This window comes from Onychomys torridus, chromosome 3 (assembly GCF_903995425.1).
Source record: "Onychomys torridus chromosome 3, mOncTor1.1, whole genome shotgun sequence".
NCBI lineage: Eukaryota > Metazoa > Chordata > Mammalia > Rodentia > Cricetidae > Onychomys > Onychomys torridus.
The window spans coordinates 12,765,088-12,779,734 of NC_050445.1; the positions used below are offsets into that span (position 1 = coordinate 12,765,088).

At 43.4% G+C, this 14,647-nt stretch overlaps 2 protein-coding genes across 3 annotated transcripts; one reads left to right on the plus strand and one right to left on the minus strand.

The window, feature by feature from the left end:
- Positions 1–390: 390 nt before the first annotated feature.
- Positions 391–7,228, minus strand: Ggct (gamma-glutamylcyclotransferase). Of its 2 annotated transcripts, XM_036182092.1 has the most exons (4): positions 7,009–7,228; positions 3,372–3,517; positions 1,689–1,824; positions 391–758 (listed from the first exon to the last, which is right to left on the minus strand). In XM_036182092.1, exons 1-4 carry the CDS (start codon positions 7,147–7,149, stop codon positions 609–611), a joined length of 573 nt encoding a protein of 190 aa, XP_036037985.1. In that variant the 5' UTR covers positions 7,150–7,228; the 3' UTR covers positions 391–608. The 2 variants fall into 2 exon arrangements, with proteins under 2 accessions (XP_036037985.1, XP_036037986.1); XM_036182093.1 differs by lacking the exon at positions 1,689–1,824 and having other exon boundaries at positions 701–758.
- A 171-nt stretch (positions 7,229–7,399) lies between these two features.
- LOC118580905 (pseudouridine-5'-phosphatase-like) lies at positions 7,400–14,339 on the plus strand. The gene is made up of 2 exons (XM_036182948.1): positions 7,400–7,513; positions 12,455–14,339. The coding sequence occupies exon 2, from the start codon at positions 12,472–12,474 to the stop codon at positions 13,159–13,161; it is 690 nt and encodes a 229-aa protein (XP_036038841.1). The 5' UTR covers positions 7,400–7,513; positions 12,455–12,471; the 3' UTR covers positions 13,162–14,339.
- Positions 14,340–14,647: the final 308 nt, after the last annotated feature.

A 14,647-nucleotide genomic window follows, 5' to 3' on the forward strand; every position in this document is an offset into this window, starting at 1 on the left:
CTACAGGAGAAGCAGAGCAAGAGGGACACAGGTTCAAGGCCAGCGTGGCTCTAGATCCATACCACTATTTAAGGCCGATTCTACAAGGCCGAGGCTGCTCTGTGCAGTCTGAGCTTAGCAGAGTGAGGTGGAGCACTTGCTGGGAATCCCTTACAGCCACAAAGGCACCCACTCCAAAGGACAGTGTATTGTCTGCCTACTTCTCAAAATCCTATCACCAGCTCTCTACAGTTTGCTCACTCTGACAAGCTCATCAAAAACGAGCAGAAAGCAGACCAAGCGCAGCAATGCACCACCTGGCTGCAAACCTACCCTGTGCCACAGAGCACACTGTCATGCTTCCATGCGACTCGGGATGGAAACGTGCGCAGGAGAACCCACAGCCATCGCCACTTACACACTCCAGGGACTCCTGGACCCTTTTAATTGTCTAATTCCTACCCCCATCCCAGTTCGTTTTTCCAGTTGAAAACACGGAATCGCCTAAGTGAGAAGCCCTTCACCGCGCTGTTGAAAATCAATAGGTTAAAAACAGGAAGGTCCCAGATTCCTGCTCGCCAACACGAAAAACACTGCATACTAGCACACAGAAGCATCCTCAGATCCTGTTATGCGCTATACAGTTTTGACTCCCCCTTTCTGATGATTTCTTCCATTTCGTCTGAGATCTTTCCTTTATAGTCATTTGGTTCTATTGCTTTTAACTTCTCTTGATACTCCAGTGGCAAACCGTTTTCTCTCGCGCCCATGCAGATAACCTGGAAATGGTTAAAACACGGAAGGCCTTTCAGTTAGCAGCATGCTTTGTCTGTACGGTTGAAGGTCCACGGTCCTGGCTGTAGACTAAAGAACTGCAACATTCTACAACACCCAAGGCATAGCCAGCTGCTCCTCATTCTGAGAGTGACTGCAGAAGGGTTCTCAAAGCACCTTGACGCCCCGGCAGAGTACCGGTTCTACTCAACAGCACCACTTCAAATGCTTTACTATTAAGACAAAATGCACTATTATGGTATAAAAGTTACATGATGCTTTAAGAAAAATTACGGTCTTAAAAAAAAAAAAAAAAGGCCAAGCTTTTAGGCAGCAGCTGTCAGCACCACTGTCTACTTCTGCTTAGATAAGACACGGGGGGACAAGGGATGACCATTCAGAGGACCCCCAGGTCCCCACCAGGCTCATCTCTGGACACCACACCAGAGGCTCAGCAGCTGTTACCACCAAGGGGCATCTAGCCTCAGCCCACTTGTGTCTTGTGATTTGGAAGGTGGATTCCCTGACTCTAAAAGGCCTATAGACCTTCCCATTTAAGGAAGACAATACTCCAGCAGCAGAAAATACATTCCCCCTCCATGGAAAAATGAATCTGTTCTATGAGATATTGTTTGTTGAAGAAAAAAATTTATAAAAGTGTATGTATGGAGTATTATACATATATGATAGCTATCATATCTATTAAAATACACTTTTGGGTTGGGGATTTAGCTCAGTGATAGAGCGCTTGCCTAGCAAGTGCAAGGCCCTGGGTTCAATCCTCAGCTCAAAAAAAAAAAAAATACACTTTCCTTATTTAAAACATTTTGATTAAAATGTTCATGTGGAATTTTAAATTCTTAAAAGCTTTCTAAAGAGGAAATGCTCTCTAATTTAGCCCAGTGAAATTAAAAAGCACTGTCCAAGTAGCTCACCTTCTTATACTGCGGTGATGGGGGAGCACTCTCATAGTTCGTCATCAGGTAACTTCGACAGGTTATTTCTTCGCCTTCCTGAGTGGAAACTTTAATTTCTATTACAACATACACTCCACTTTTAACTCCTTCTTGCCTGAAAGCAAAGGAAGCACATTTTAGCCACAGGGGACACAGAGGAATGGTTTATAAGATGTGCTACTCAAGCTGAAGTGTAAGGTTAATGATATACTACATAGCCATGCTTGCTCACTCAGTTCATGAGATCAAATGTACACTTAGCATTTTTTCTTTTTAACACTATGCAGCCCTGTCTGGCCTGGAACTTACTATGTAGACCAGGCTGATTTCAAACACACAAAGATTCACTTGCTTCTGTTTCCTGAGGGCTGAGATTAAAAGTGTGCCCAGCCTTGTTTCTGTGTGCCACCTTAGCATTTTAATGTTACAGTTGACTTCTGGATCCATAGATTCACCCAACTTAAGACTGAAAAAAAATTTTTTTTTTTTTTGGAGCTGAGGATCGAACCAGGGCCTTGCGCTTGCTAGGCAAGTGCTCTACCACTGAGCTAAATCCCCAACCCCTGAAAAGATTTTTAAAACTTGTGTCTTAACTGAATACATACAGATTTTTTTTTTCTGGTCATTATTCCCTTAGAAGGGAAGCCGTTACGGTAAAATACACTGCTATCATATTAAGCAGTGAAGGAACCCAGAGATGATACTGCAGTACAGGTGGGTAAGGGTAGGTCACATGCAAGCATCACGTCAATTTACAAAAGGGACTTAACAACTGTAGATTCTGGTGTGCTTGGAGGTTGAAGCAATGCCCGGTGAACACAGAGGAACAACTGCATTTGGTGCACGTCTAGCAGATCTCTGCATTTTTCACTGTCTGAAAACATGCTTCAATATGCTTATTTTTAACCTCTGTGCCCTGAAGCAGTAATTTGACAGCAAGAGAATACCGGAAGAGAAAGCAGAGGGACTGCTTACTCTAACCGGGGCCAAGTGCAGAGTGCCAGACACTATGTTCTTTCAAGGCCAGCTCTTCCCCGACAGTTTGCATTGTATCAAGAACTCTGTCACACAACTCTGAGAATTTTAGTTCTACTGTGTTAGTCAATGCCTTTAAAATGATTATTACTTATTCAACTGTAACCTCAAAGAATTAAAAAAACAGAACCAACTCACTTTCCAGGTCAATAAAAATACGTAATGATTATAAAAAGCTTCATGACTTTTTCTATATGAAACTAGAAAGATTTTTTGTTGTTGTTGTTGTTTGTTTTGTTGTTGTTGTTTTTCAAGACACGGTTTCTCTGTGTAGCTTTAGAGCCTGTCCTGGATCTCACTCTGTAGACCAGGCTGGCCTCGAACTCACAGAGATCCGCCTGGCTCTGCCTCTTGAGTGCACCACCACTGGCCGGCAAAGGATAATTTTTAATAAAAGACAGACAATTAAAAAATAAGGGCTTCTATCTTTTTGCCTAAGAGATTACAAACATCGCCCTGATCCACAATCAGTAGGTGTGACCCTTCTAGATGTATTAGTAAAGTCGCAGTTTCTAACTACTGTCCTGCCTCTGAAGTATAAAGAATGTATCTACAGTGTATCTACAAATGTACATCCATATAACCCCCTTTAAGTATTATTTTAACTTATAATTAGAAGCCACCTACTCATCCAGAGAACTTAAATTGCTTTTGTTCATTTTCCATACTACTCCCCACACTTCATCGCCAGGACTTTGAAAAATGGTAGCTATACCTCCATGCCACCTCTCACTTGTTTTGCCTTGGAAATTGCCAAAGTCGAGCTTAAAGTCCTGCAAAGAAAACCAAAGTGATAGATGATCAATACCTATTTTAGCCGGAATTTCCCTCCTCAAAATACAAATGATTTTGCCTTGGCTTCCATGCAAGAAAAACACTCAATAACCTTTGTTTCTGTGTGTAAAGATGTGGAAAATAAAGAGAAACAGACCAAGACCCAAATCTCAAGGAATATAGATTCTTTCTTATTTTCCTTTAAAATTGAAGCTAGTTCTGAATATATTGGCATCTAAACATTTAAAGGAAAAAAAAAAAAACGCTTAAGGAAACCCAATATACTGTACAATAGTTTTAGCTTTCATTTTTGCAAATGACTTCTCAGTCTACTTAAGTGCACATGTATTTCCACTCAGACATTCTGGGTGATGGTTACATAGGGGTTATAATATACTTTTATGTCTCTAGAGTAACTTACCTGCAAATCACTGTATTTACTCTAAGTGAGCTGGCTTAGGGTATATGAACATTAATCTTCATGAACGTTATCAATTTATTTCCAGTAACTTAACAGCAGCTAATACTTCTTGAATATTTATTATGTGCTATATGCACTAGCTATTACTTTACATGAACCAGTGTTTTACTCAATTTACAGCAGAAAAATTACAGTGTAGAAGGATTAAGTCACTTCCCTAAGGTCTTATAACTAATAAGCAACAGAGACATCTTTCTAATTTAGCTTCTACTATCATTGATGGGCAGCCAGGGAGTGAGGGCATTTGCCTTGTGTGACCTAAGAAGATGTCCTTCCATCTCTCCACAGCACACAGGATGGACTAAATGACAGTGCTGTAGTCCTTTCTGGTTTATATATCCCTGTCACCTAGATTGTCTCAAAAACCTTGTTTGATAACTCAGGGAAAACGCTCGTCCAAGTAACCAGGACCTTCCAGCAGCATACTGGGTATTCCAGCATCAATAGATCTTACCAAAGATACAATCCACACCAGAGACTGGCAGCCTATTGTTAAATGCAGCAGGCAATTGCTGTGGAATAATCCTTCGGTACACTGTGAATATGTATCACTCTCATTGGTTAATAATGAAGCTGATTGGCCTACAGTGAGGCAGGATAAAGTTAGGTGGGGCAATCAAACTGAGGATGCTGGGATGAAGCAGGCGGAGTCAGAGGGAGATGCCAGCCAGCTGCCGAGGAAGCAGGACATATAGAAAATGAGATAACAAGCTATGAGCCACGTGGCGAAGCATAGATAAGAAATATGGGTTAATTTAAGCGTAAGAGTTAGCTAGTAACAAGCCTGAGCTATCAGCTGAGCATTTATAAATAACATTAAGCCTCTGTGTCAGTTATTTGGGAGCAGGCAGTCAGGACAGGAAAGCTCTGTCTACAGGCAATTTCATTCCTTGTCTGTTTCCATGGCTCACTGCTTGTGTGAGACACAAGCAGCCACCTCTCCAGATCAGCCCTTTCTTTTGATGTGAGTTGGACCTGATCTTTTCACCTCTTTGGCAACTTCCCCCTACTCCCCATCTTGAAACATCAGGGTTTCTTGGGGTTCATCTTAGGCCCTTTTTGAATTTAGCAATGAGCCCAGACAGCCTCACCACCTCCAGCAGCTTCTAATACCATGGAATGCTCTGGCCACCTTTAAAATCAGGCCACATCTCTATTCTGAGACTCAAAAGCACTTGGAACAGGGCCTAGCCCACAGTAATGCCTAACAAATGTTCCCTAATATTTTTCTGTTTGTGTGGCTGTCTAGGAAGCATCTTAAACTCGTAGTTAATAATTTTTACCTCCCAAACCTGATTCTCCTCTGTTAACATTAATACCATCATCTACCTGGTTGTGCAAAAACCTGAGTCATATTTATATCGCTTCTCTTCACACACACTCATCAAGGTTTAATGATGTTATCTCTGTACTGCTCAGAGACATCTACCTTCTCTGACACCACCCTGTGAGATCATGGTGGCATTATCTTTCATATGAATGTGGCAAAAATCTTGACAAGGCTTCCAATATACACCCTTGCTCCATTTTGCATAGTAACCAGTGAGCTTTCAAATACATAAATCCCATCATTCACTTTGATCCTCAGGGCCTGCAGGAGACTGTCCAGAGGTCTCTGTGGTCACATTAAGATGCACTACTGTTTTAATCTCTCCAACCCTCGTGCCACATCTCCCTTATAGACTCCAGACACTTTGACTGGAACGACCACTTCCTCTTTTCTTAGGCTCTTTTAACAAGTATTCTTTTGTGGCTTTTTTGCCCTTCACCTCTCCAAGTCTTAGCTTCAAAGTTCCACCCAGGAGCTCACACATTCCTGAGCATTTTGGTCAGATCCTCTGGTCATATATTCTGTTGCACCTTGCATGTCCTCTTTTAGGGCTAACCACAGCTATAATTTATTATTTATGCGACATTTCTTTCCTGTGCTGACTAAGCATTTACACTCCTTTCCTACACTCTTAGGTGTTGCAGATAGAATACAGTGTATGACTCCCAGTTTTAAAACTTCAAAGGCTAGAAGTTGGTTATCAGATTGTCTTGCAGTAAGGGCATAGTGAGATTTAGCCAATCAGGGGGACCCAGAGAGGCTCTCAATTAGAGACAGTGTTCAAGATGATCAGGGACTCCATTCTGGGCTTCAGAAACTGCAGGGCTGTGGCACAGCAGAAGGCAGGAGCCAGCTCCACATCGTATTTACTAGTTCAGGAAGGGTGCATCCCAGGGCTGGGCTGGTTCTCTCCTGAGATGCTGGTTGTATACACACACACACACACACACACACACACACACACACACACACACACACCAGGACTGCCTATTTATTCAGCTCTGTACTCCAGTCTTTTGGGTGATCCCATGAGTTCTCTAACAGCCTTCCAACACCCTCCCTCCCATCCCCTTTCTTTCTTAAACCAGCCGGTTTCTGTTGACTGAAACCAAGAAGAACACTGACAAGGTTATCAAAGACTATGTGTGTTTGGCTCAAGTTGTCAAAGACACTACACACAATCGGATTGCACACTGGTAGGTCCTCCAAGTAGCGAAGCTGCTCAGTCATCTTTGTAACCCCAGCATTGAGTGCCAGGAGAGTACGAATTAAATAAGCAAATGAACTGTGGTCAAGAGCAACAGTTCACCAGAGTTAGTTAAAGTTTATCGGATAGGGATACTCTCCTGAGGGAACACTGCCGTCTCTATGGAAGACACGACTCCAGGTCCTGATCCAAGTCTCAAGACCAAGATCACTCACTCACTCAGATCCGGAGGAAAAGACAGATACAAAGAATTTCACAGAATTGTGGAACAAGTCCTGTGACAAGATATGCACAGGGTGGGAAGCAGCTAATCCTTGTCTAAGAGGCACCCATTGAAGGTGTACTACAGGATACTCGAAGTCGGTGGGTAAGGATAGCCAGCGGAGGGCTATGAACCTCGAAGGTAGCCAAAGGTTCCCGGCAGGGGTCGCACCTGGCCCGCTATCCCGGTAGCGGACACAACGGCACTGACCTGCAGGCGCGCCACGCAGCAAAACACGGCGGAGGGGTTTCGCAGGTGGATCCTCTCGGTCAGCAGGTTGCTGCCGTAGGCGAAATACAGGAACGTCTCCCCCTCCTGGCCCGCATGGTCCTCATAGCCGGAGCTCGCCATATCTGCCTGTCCACGCCTACAGCGCCAAGCACTGATGAGCCGGACCAGCGCTGCACCAGGAGCAGCGCGCCGCCACCCACCGGCGAGAGCAGAGCAGTGGGCGGAGCTGCAGAGGGAGCGCGCTGCGGATTGGCTGCCGGCTTGCCGGCGTGAGCCAACTACTGTGATTGGCCTGTCTGCACCGCCTCCCGCCCACTGGGGCCGCCTTCCCATTGGATACACTCCTCGGATGTCCGGCCCCCTGCCTGAGGCTACGCTAATTGGCGGACCAGATCGGCAGTCCGAGAGCGGATACACGCTTCCGTCTTCTCCCCGCCTGGCAGACCCTGGTTAGTTCGCTCGGTAGGTTCCACGCACGGCGCAGGTAAGTCAAGGTCTCACACTGCTGCTCGGCCTAGCCTGGAACCCGCGGCAGTCTTCCTGCCTCGGCCTCCCTGGAGCGGGGACTGCCAGCTAACCCAACAGGCTTTCTAAGGATCCTTCACTCCCTGAAGTTGCCACTCTGGGTGCCTGGGGCCCTTCCCCAGGTTCAGACCCTGCATGGCGTCTACTAGACACTTGACTGTTCATCTTTGCTCGCTGTTTCGTCTTTTTAAAAACGAATCACACAAAACCTCTATGTTATTAATCTTGAAATGAAGATAGGCGTGCAAACCGAAGGCCTAGAAAAATGACTGCCATTAGCCCTCAGATAGTGATCTAAATACAACTCCACACAGACAGGTGCCAGGATTCCTGGAGATATGATTGAATCCAGGTCAAAGCTGGGAATGAACACTACCTCTGAGAAGAACAGGCTTCAGAAAGGGAGGATCCCAAGACAAACAAGGTCCTTCCTGAAAGAATCCCCACTAGACAAAAATGAGGACACTTTGAGCATCAAAACATCTAGAAACGAAAATGGTCGTTAGCATTAATAGTATGTTATTCCCCTTAGGAAGTAAGCCAGATTAAAACAGAAAAGAAAGCCATATTGCCACACTATCAGTGGTGAACATTTCATCACCTTTACTCTTAAAAAGTGTTTAAGAAAATAGTATTTATTCTGCCTTTCTAGTACTATATTTTTGGAAAACCAAATAGCATTAGCTGGTGGAGAAGCAGTTCTTTGTACAGCGTATACCAGCTAAATGCAGGAAAAGGGGGTACAACATCATCATTCAGTCTCTGATGAAACAAACCTTCTTGTCAGGAGCATCAATGAAACTGCTTGTTGGGAATGCCAAAGATAGATGTAGGGTATCAGGTATCCTCCCAGGCATCATTGCTAGTCATGGGGGAGGGAGACCAGAACCACTTGAGAAATCTAAACTCTCTCACCTGGTGGCAAGTCAATCTGTTCACCAATAAAGAAGACTAGCCTGACATGGTCTTCTGATGTTAAGCAACCCAAAACTCAAGCATCTGTGAATTGAAATTTACAAAGGTCTTTAACTTCAACATAAGCCTTTTATATCATCATGTTTCAGAAACCATTTCCATGGAAGAAAAATGGAAACAATCAGGAACACCTAGAACCTAGCTGTTAAATTATTGTGATTAAAAATAAAAGGTAAGCTGGGCGGCAGTGGCGCACACCTTTAATCCCAGCACTCAGGCAGAGCCAGGCGGATCTCTGTGAATTTGAGGCCAGCCTGGTCTACAGAGCGAGATCCGGGACAGGCACCAGAACTACATGGAGAAACCCTGTCTCGAAAAACCAAAAATAAATACATACATAAAAGGAAAGGCTGGGCCCGCTAGGTGGATCAGCAGGTGAAGGTACTTGCTGCGGAACCTGCAGATTTGAGTTAGAGCCCCAGTTCCCACATGGTAGGAAAGATCCAACTCCTGGGTTTCCTCTGACCTCCACTTGCACCCACATATACATACAAAATCAATAAATGCATAGATGTAAAAAAACAAAACAAAACATGTTTTTAGAAAGAGAAGACTGAAGGAGGGCTGTTCTAGCTTAAGAGAAACTTGAGATGTGATGTAAATGTGATAGCTTGTCTTTGCTTGATTCTGATTTAGTAACTCAAATAGAAATATATTTTAGGGACAGCTGCACTTGGATTTGGATTGCAATATTAGATGATATTAGACAATGGATAATGGTTTTGTGCTTATGCAGAAAAATGAGTTAATTTTTTACATGCAGATGGATGTTTAGGCTGACACATTTGTTATCTATAGTTTAAAGTAATTGAGAAAAAATAAATGCTAACGGAAACGATATGTATTTATCGTTCACTATACTGTTCTTTTATTTATATTTGAACATATTCATATTAGAGGGGGAAAAACAGAAAAGGTACCAGGAAAGCACATGGTACTAGTGTGCCTCAACAGACAATTGTTGTATAACCTGCAAGTAGAAGGTTGCTGTTTGCTCACCCCAGCTGCCAGGGCAGAACTGGAAACCTACTTTGTCATCTCAGAGAGTGAGTTGCTTATCAGCTGACATTCTCTAAATTACCCTATGCTCTTAAGGGCTGCGCTTCAGAGTACTGCAATGTAAGGCTCTGTTTTAAAGATGTGCTTCTAACTACAAAAAATGTGGGTTTGGATTTTGTTTGTTGTTGTTTGAGACAGTTTTGCAATATTGTCTAGTGTTGGGGACCATATGAGAGGAACAACAAGCAGCTTTGGAACTCATGGAATATGGCTCAGCGCGGTCAGCATAAGCATGCTGGGTAAGAGGAAGAGCCCCAAGGTCTATGTGTCCTGAGGACCTCATGCTGTTATTGCGCATAACTCTGCTCATTGCCCTCTCGGTCACCACATCCCTCATAATCTATGAGTTGTATGAAAACTCTCAGGGGGTTTCTAGCCACTCACTGGGCAGTGTTACTGCTACTTACAATAATAGTGATTGACTTTTTCCAAGCATTGCTGCTGGAGCAGATTCAACTACCACCTTAGAAAGAATTTAGACATGTAGACTGTTAGTAAAGTTAGGTTAAGGTGTTTTTGTTCATGGCTTTAATGTAGAAAATCTTGGGGAACAATTTAAAGTTTGGAAAGGCACATTTTTAATAGTTGAGCAGGAGACGAGAACAAAGGCAGCCCAGTTATTACTAGCTGACATGTTATTCTTGGTAAAGATGGGTTGGTAATCAAAGGTGATGGTTAATTTCTTATACCTATTTTTGCCCTTGTCTTCTAGGTATGATTTAATAAAAAATTGTTGATGAGTGGGTGTGTACTCTAAGGACTTAAAGTAGAAATGACTTTTTTTTTTTTTTTTGGTTTTTTGAGATAGGGTTTCTCTGTGTAGCTTTGCGCATTTCCTGGATCTCGCTCTGTAGACCAGGCTGGCCTTGAACTCACAAAGATCTGCCTGTCTCTGTCTCCCAAGCGCCACCACCGCCTGGCAACTATTTATTTATTTATTTATTTGTTTGTTTGTTTATTTATTACCTTTCTAGAGCTTTATTGAGAGAGAGAGGGAGGAGAAGGGGGAGACAGAGATAGAGACCGAAGAGACCACACAGAAGGAAGAGAGCAGAAAGAGGGCGAAATGACTATTTTTTATATATAAAAGTTTAGATTTGTGGTTCTTCTAAGATTTTTTTTTATAAGAATACCTTTTGAGGTAAATAATAAAATGATTGATCCTTTCTTTGTAACTGCAAACTGTAGCCTGCCAGTAAAAGAACTAGTGGAGAACCTTGCTTGCCTACACTTAACAAGTTGCTTAGACAAGAATGTATGTGGGCCTTTGGGAATGATGTGTTTTTCACGTGTAATATGTAAAATGCTTAATCACGTAAGTGAAATGAGAAACATGCCATTTCTTTTTTTTTGTTTTTGTTTTTGTTTTGTTGTTTTGTTCTTGTTTTTGTTTTTCGAGACAGGGTTTCTCTGTAGCTTTGGAGCCTGTCCTGGACTAGCTCTGTAGACCAGGCTGGCCTCGAACTCACAGAGCTCCACCTGCCTCTGCCTCCCAAGTGCTGGGATTGCAGGTGTGTGCCACCACCGCCCGGCAACATGCTGTTTCTTACTTGCATTTGTTATAATCATTCATTTGAAAAATAGAATGTAACCACATTGTAATTTTTATATTGCTTTAAAGATTTTGCTGGGGCATGTAAGCTGTAAGGGAAAGAATAAAGATACAATAGAAGGAAAACATCAAGGAAAAGATAGAAAGAGAACATCTGGGAAAAGAAGGAAAACAACAGGTAGAAGACTAGAACAGAGAGAGAAAGAGTAGGAGTGACCGAAAGAGAAAAAGAACATGAACAGCTAAGCTTTGGCCCTCAGAAAAGTCCCCGTGTATCTGTGCGTCTGTCCAGTAGTCTACCTCCTCTGTCTCTTCTCTCGATGTCTCTGACCTGCTGAAGGCTGACCTTTCAGCAGCAGTCTAGACTGACCTTGAACTCTCCAGCCTGAGTACTGGGATTATAATCCAGTCCAGCAAATCCAGCAATTCAACTATTTAAAGGTTATTTCTTTTCTCTTCCTATACATCTTTCAGATGGCATAATTTCATGGCTGTTAATTATTCTCCACACTGGTTTTTGTGAAAAGAATGCTAAAGTGAAGCATCAGTGTTTCCTTAAACTCTGAAAGTCTTGTTTATTCCAATTATTTATTTAGCTATCCCGTAGAGAATGTGGTGTGCAAAGCAATGTTGGCCAGCAAGGGGCAGTAAATAGCAAGGTTACTTCTGGGTTTTGTATTTGTTTTGTCAATTTCAACTAAACCCAAGTTAGTACTAGTTAACACTCACCTAACCCTTGTTAACTGTGAGGCCATGGCCTAAATTCTTTTGTTTACTAAGTCACTTATCTCTGCAAAAAGCTCTGTACAGAAGGTACTGTTATCCTGTCATGGGTGTGGACATGCGGGCTGTAGTTAGCAATGACTGAAGCAGATTCCACCACTCCTGGATGCTGCCGCCCAGACTGCCCACCCTGCAACACTCTAGATAGAATATATAATAGATAATATAATCGGGTGCTCCAAATATAATAATAACCAATTCCAGATACACCCTGTGTTACAATCAAAGATATTATGAAACAATAATGTTAGCCTTCAGTCACTTAATGATAATGATAGCAAGGCCAGATGTTTTCCAAATGCCATCTTTTAATCCAGTTGTCTTTCAAGTGTTTTAATTGTGTCATAAATTTTTTGAGCACGCACAAATACAATTCTCTGTATATTAACCTATGTGACTATACATTAAAGACATAATAAATAGCATTATGTCACATTATATGGATACTGTTACTTGTTAATTTATTAGCACATGATAACAATAACCACAAAATATACACTTAAAAATAAATGAAGTCCTCCATCCACCCAGGTTTAGAAGGAGGCACCATGGCGATGTCCCCACCGCGACAGGTCACCCACCTCATCTTTGACATGGACGGACTACTTCTGGACACAGAGAGGCTGTACTCGGTGGTGTTTCAGGAGCTGTGCGGTCGCTACAAGAAGACGTACAGCTGGGAGGTCAAGTCCCTGGTGATGGGGAAGAAGGCTCCAGAAGCCGCGCAGATCATCATCGACGTCCTGCAGCTGCCCATGTCCAAGGAGGAGCTGGTGGAGGAGAGCCAGGCAAAGCTGGCAGACCTTTTCCCCACAGCCGCCCTCATGCCAGGTGCTGAGAAACTGATCCGGCACCTCCAAAAGCACAGCATCCCCTTCGCCCTGGCCACCAGCTCAGGCTCCGTGACCTTCGAAATGAAGACCAGCAGGCACAAGGAGTTCTTCGGGTTGTTCAACCACATTGTGCTAGGAGATGATCCTGAGGTCAACAGCGGGAAGCCATCCCCGGACATATTCCTCTCCTGTGCACGGAGGTTCAATCCTGCTCCTGCCCCAGACATGTGCCTCGTCTTTGAAGATGCTCCCAATGGAGTGGAGGCAGCTCTGGCAGCTGGGATGCAGGTTGTCATGGTTCCCGATGAAAATCTGAGTCGAGACTTAACAAGAAAGGCCACAGTGGTGCTGAGTTCCCTGGAGGACTTCCAGCCTGAGCTTTTTGGTCTGCCTGCCTATGAGTGACAGGTGGCAGCCTTGGTGCTGCCATGGGCCTTGTGGCATCCTGGGGGATGGGGCACATGGCATACTGGGGAAGCTACATGGCACCCTTGGGGGCCACATAGCTCCTGGGGGAAACATGGCATCCTGGGGGGCCACATTCAGGGTCCATGCCATTAAGGAGAAAGGGGAAGACAAAGCATAGCACCAGATTGAGCCTGCTTATACACTGTAGCCTGTGAACATGGCCATCCCCATCTGTGTGGGCTTGGCCATCTCTCTGGATTGTGGTTGGGTCAGTAGATAGCAAACAGAGATGGCCCAGAACACAGCTTGAGTACAGTCATGTAATAAAGTGATGTGGTTTATGAAGAAAATGAACATGCACACACACACAGCATTGTGTGACTACACATGTGCCAATATATATCCATACATATATATATTAAGTATATATGTAAATGCATAATGTTCCAGAGTAAAATCATATTTATGTTGGTTTCCTTGTAATCTTTGTGAATAATGGCATTTGGGAATGTAAACTCCATACACATATATGTATATGTGTATGCCATTATAGATGTATACATGTATGTGTAGATTGTGTGTGTATGTAATAGGTCATGTATATGATAGACCACTCCACTGCCTTCAGGGTAGACATTAATGTTGCAATACCAACTGATAAGTAAGTCTCCTCTCTCCTCCTTCTGACCTTAATGGCAGATCAGCCTTGTGATAGATGAGCATCAAGAAATATCCTTTCACTCCAGCCTCACTATCATCACAGACACCTCCCTGGCCTTGGACTGAGAAGTCTAAACGTCCTCCATTTCACAAGCTGGGTCTAAGTTTCCGTTTTTTAAACAAAGGGCTATTAATCAAAAGGCCCCTGACAGCAGAGACGAGGGAGAGCACAAACAAGGTCTGGGTCAGCCTCTCAGTGTCTCAAAGACAGTTCCTGCAACCCCTTGAAACTTACCCAAGTGTGTCCAAAGAGAAAAACTCGGCCAGTTAAAAGTACACTACTGTAACTGCTGCTTGCTTAGCCAATTACGTTTGAGATGACCTAACCATCCCTGAAATTCCCCTAGCTGTGCTTAAAGGACCCTGAACGTTCCTCTTGTGGTCATCGCCATTTTGTACAGATGAACGACCCCGCGTATGCTAGTATAGTAATAAACACTCTTTGTTCATGCATACTATTTGAGTCTGGGGTCTTCCTTCAGTGTTTTCTCAGCAGGACTCCATGTCTGACAGAGCTCCATCTCTAAGAGATCCCTCTGTCTGGATTTGTCTGTATATCTTTTACCTACCCCCTTATCCATGTTGGAGTGTTTTCTACCCTAAGGGGGAAAAAATAGAATTTGATTTTGCTGTAACAAGTTTATTTCGACATTCCTGATTACACGTCCAGTCTACCGTTCATTCCTCTTCCAAACAGTTCTGATGTCTCGCTAGCTCTCTCACAGCGGTGATTTGGTTGTATAATATTTAAATGGGAGTCATG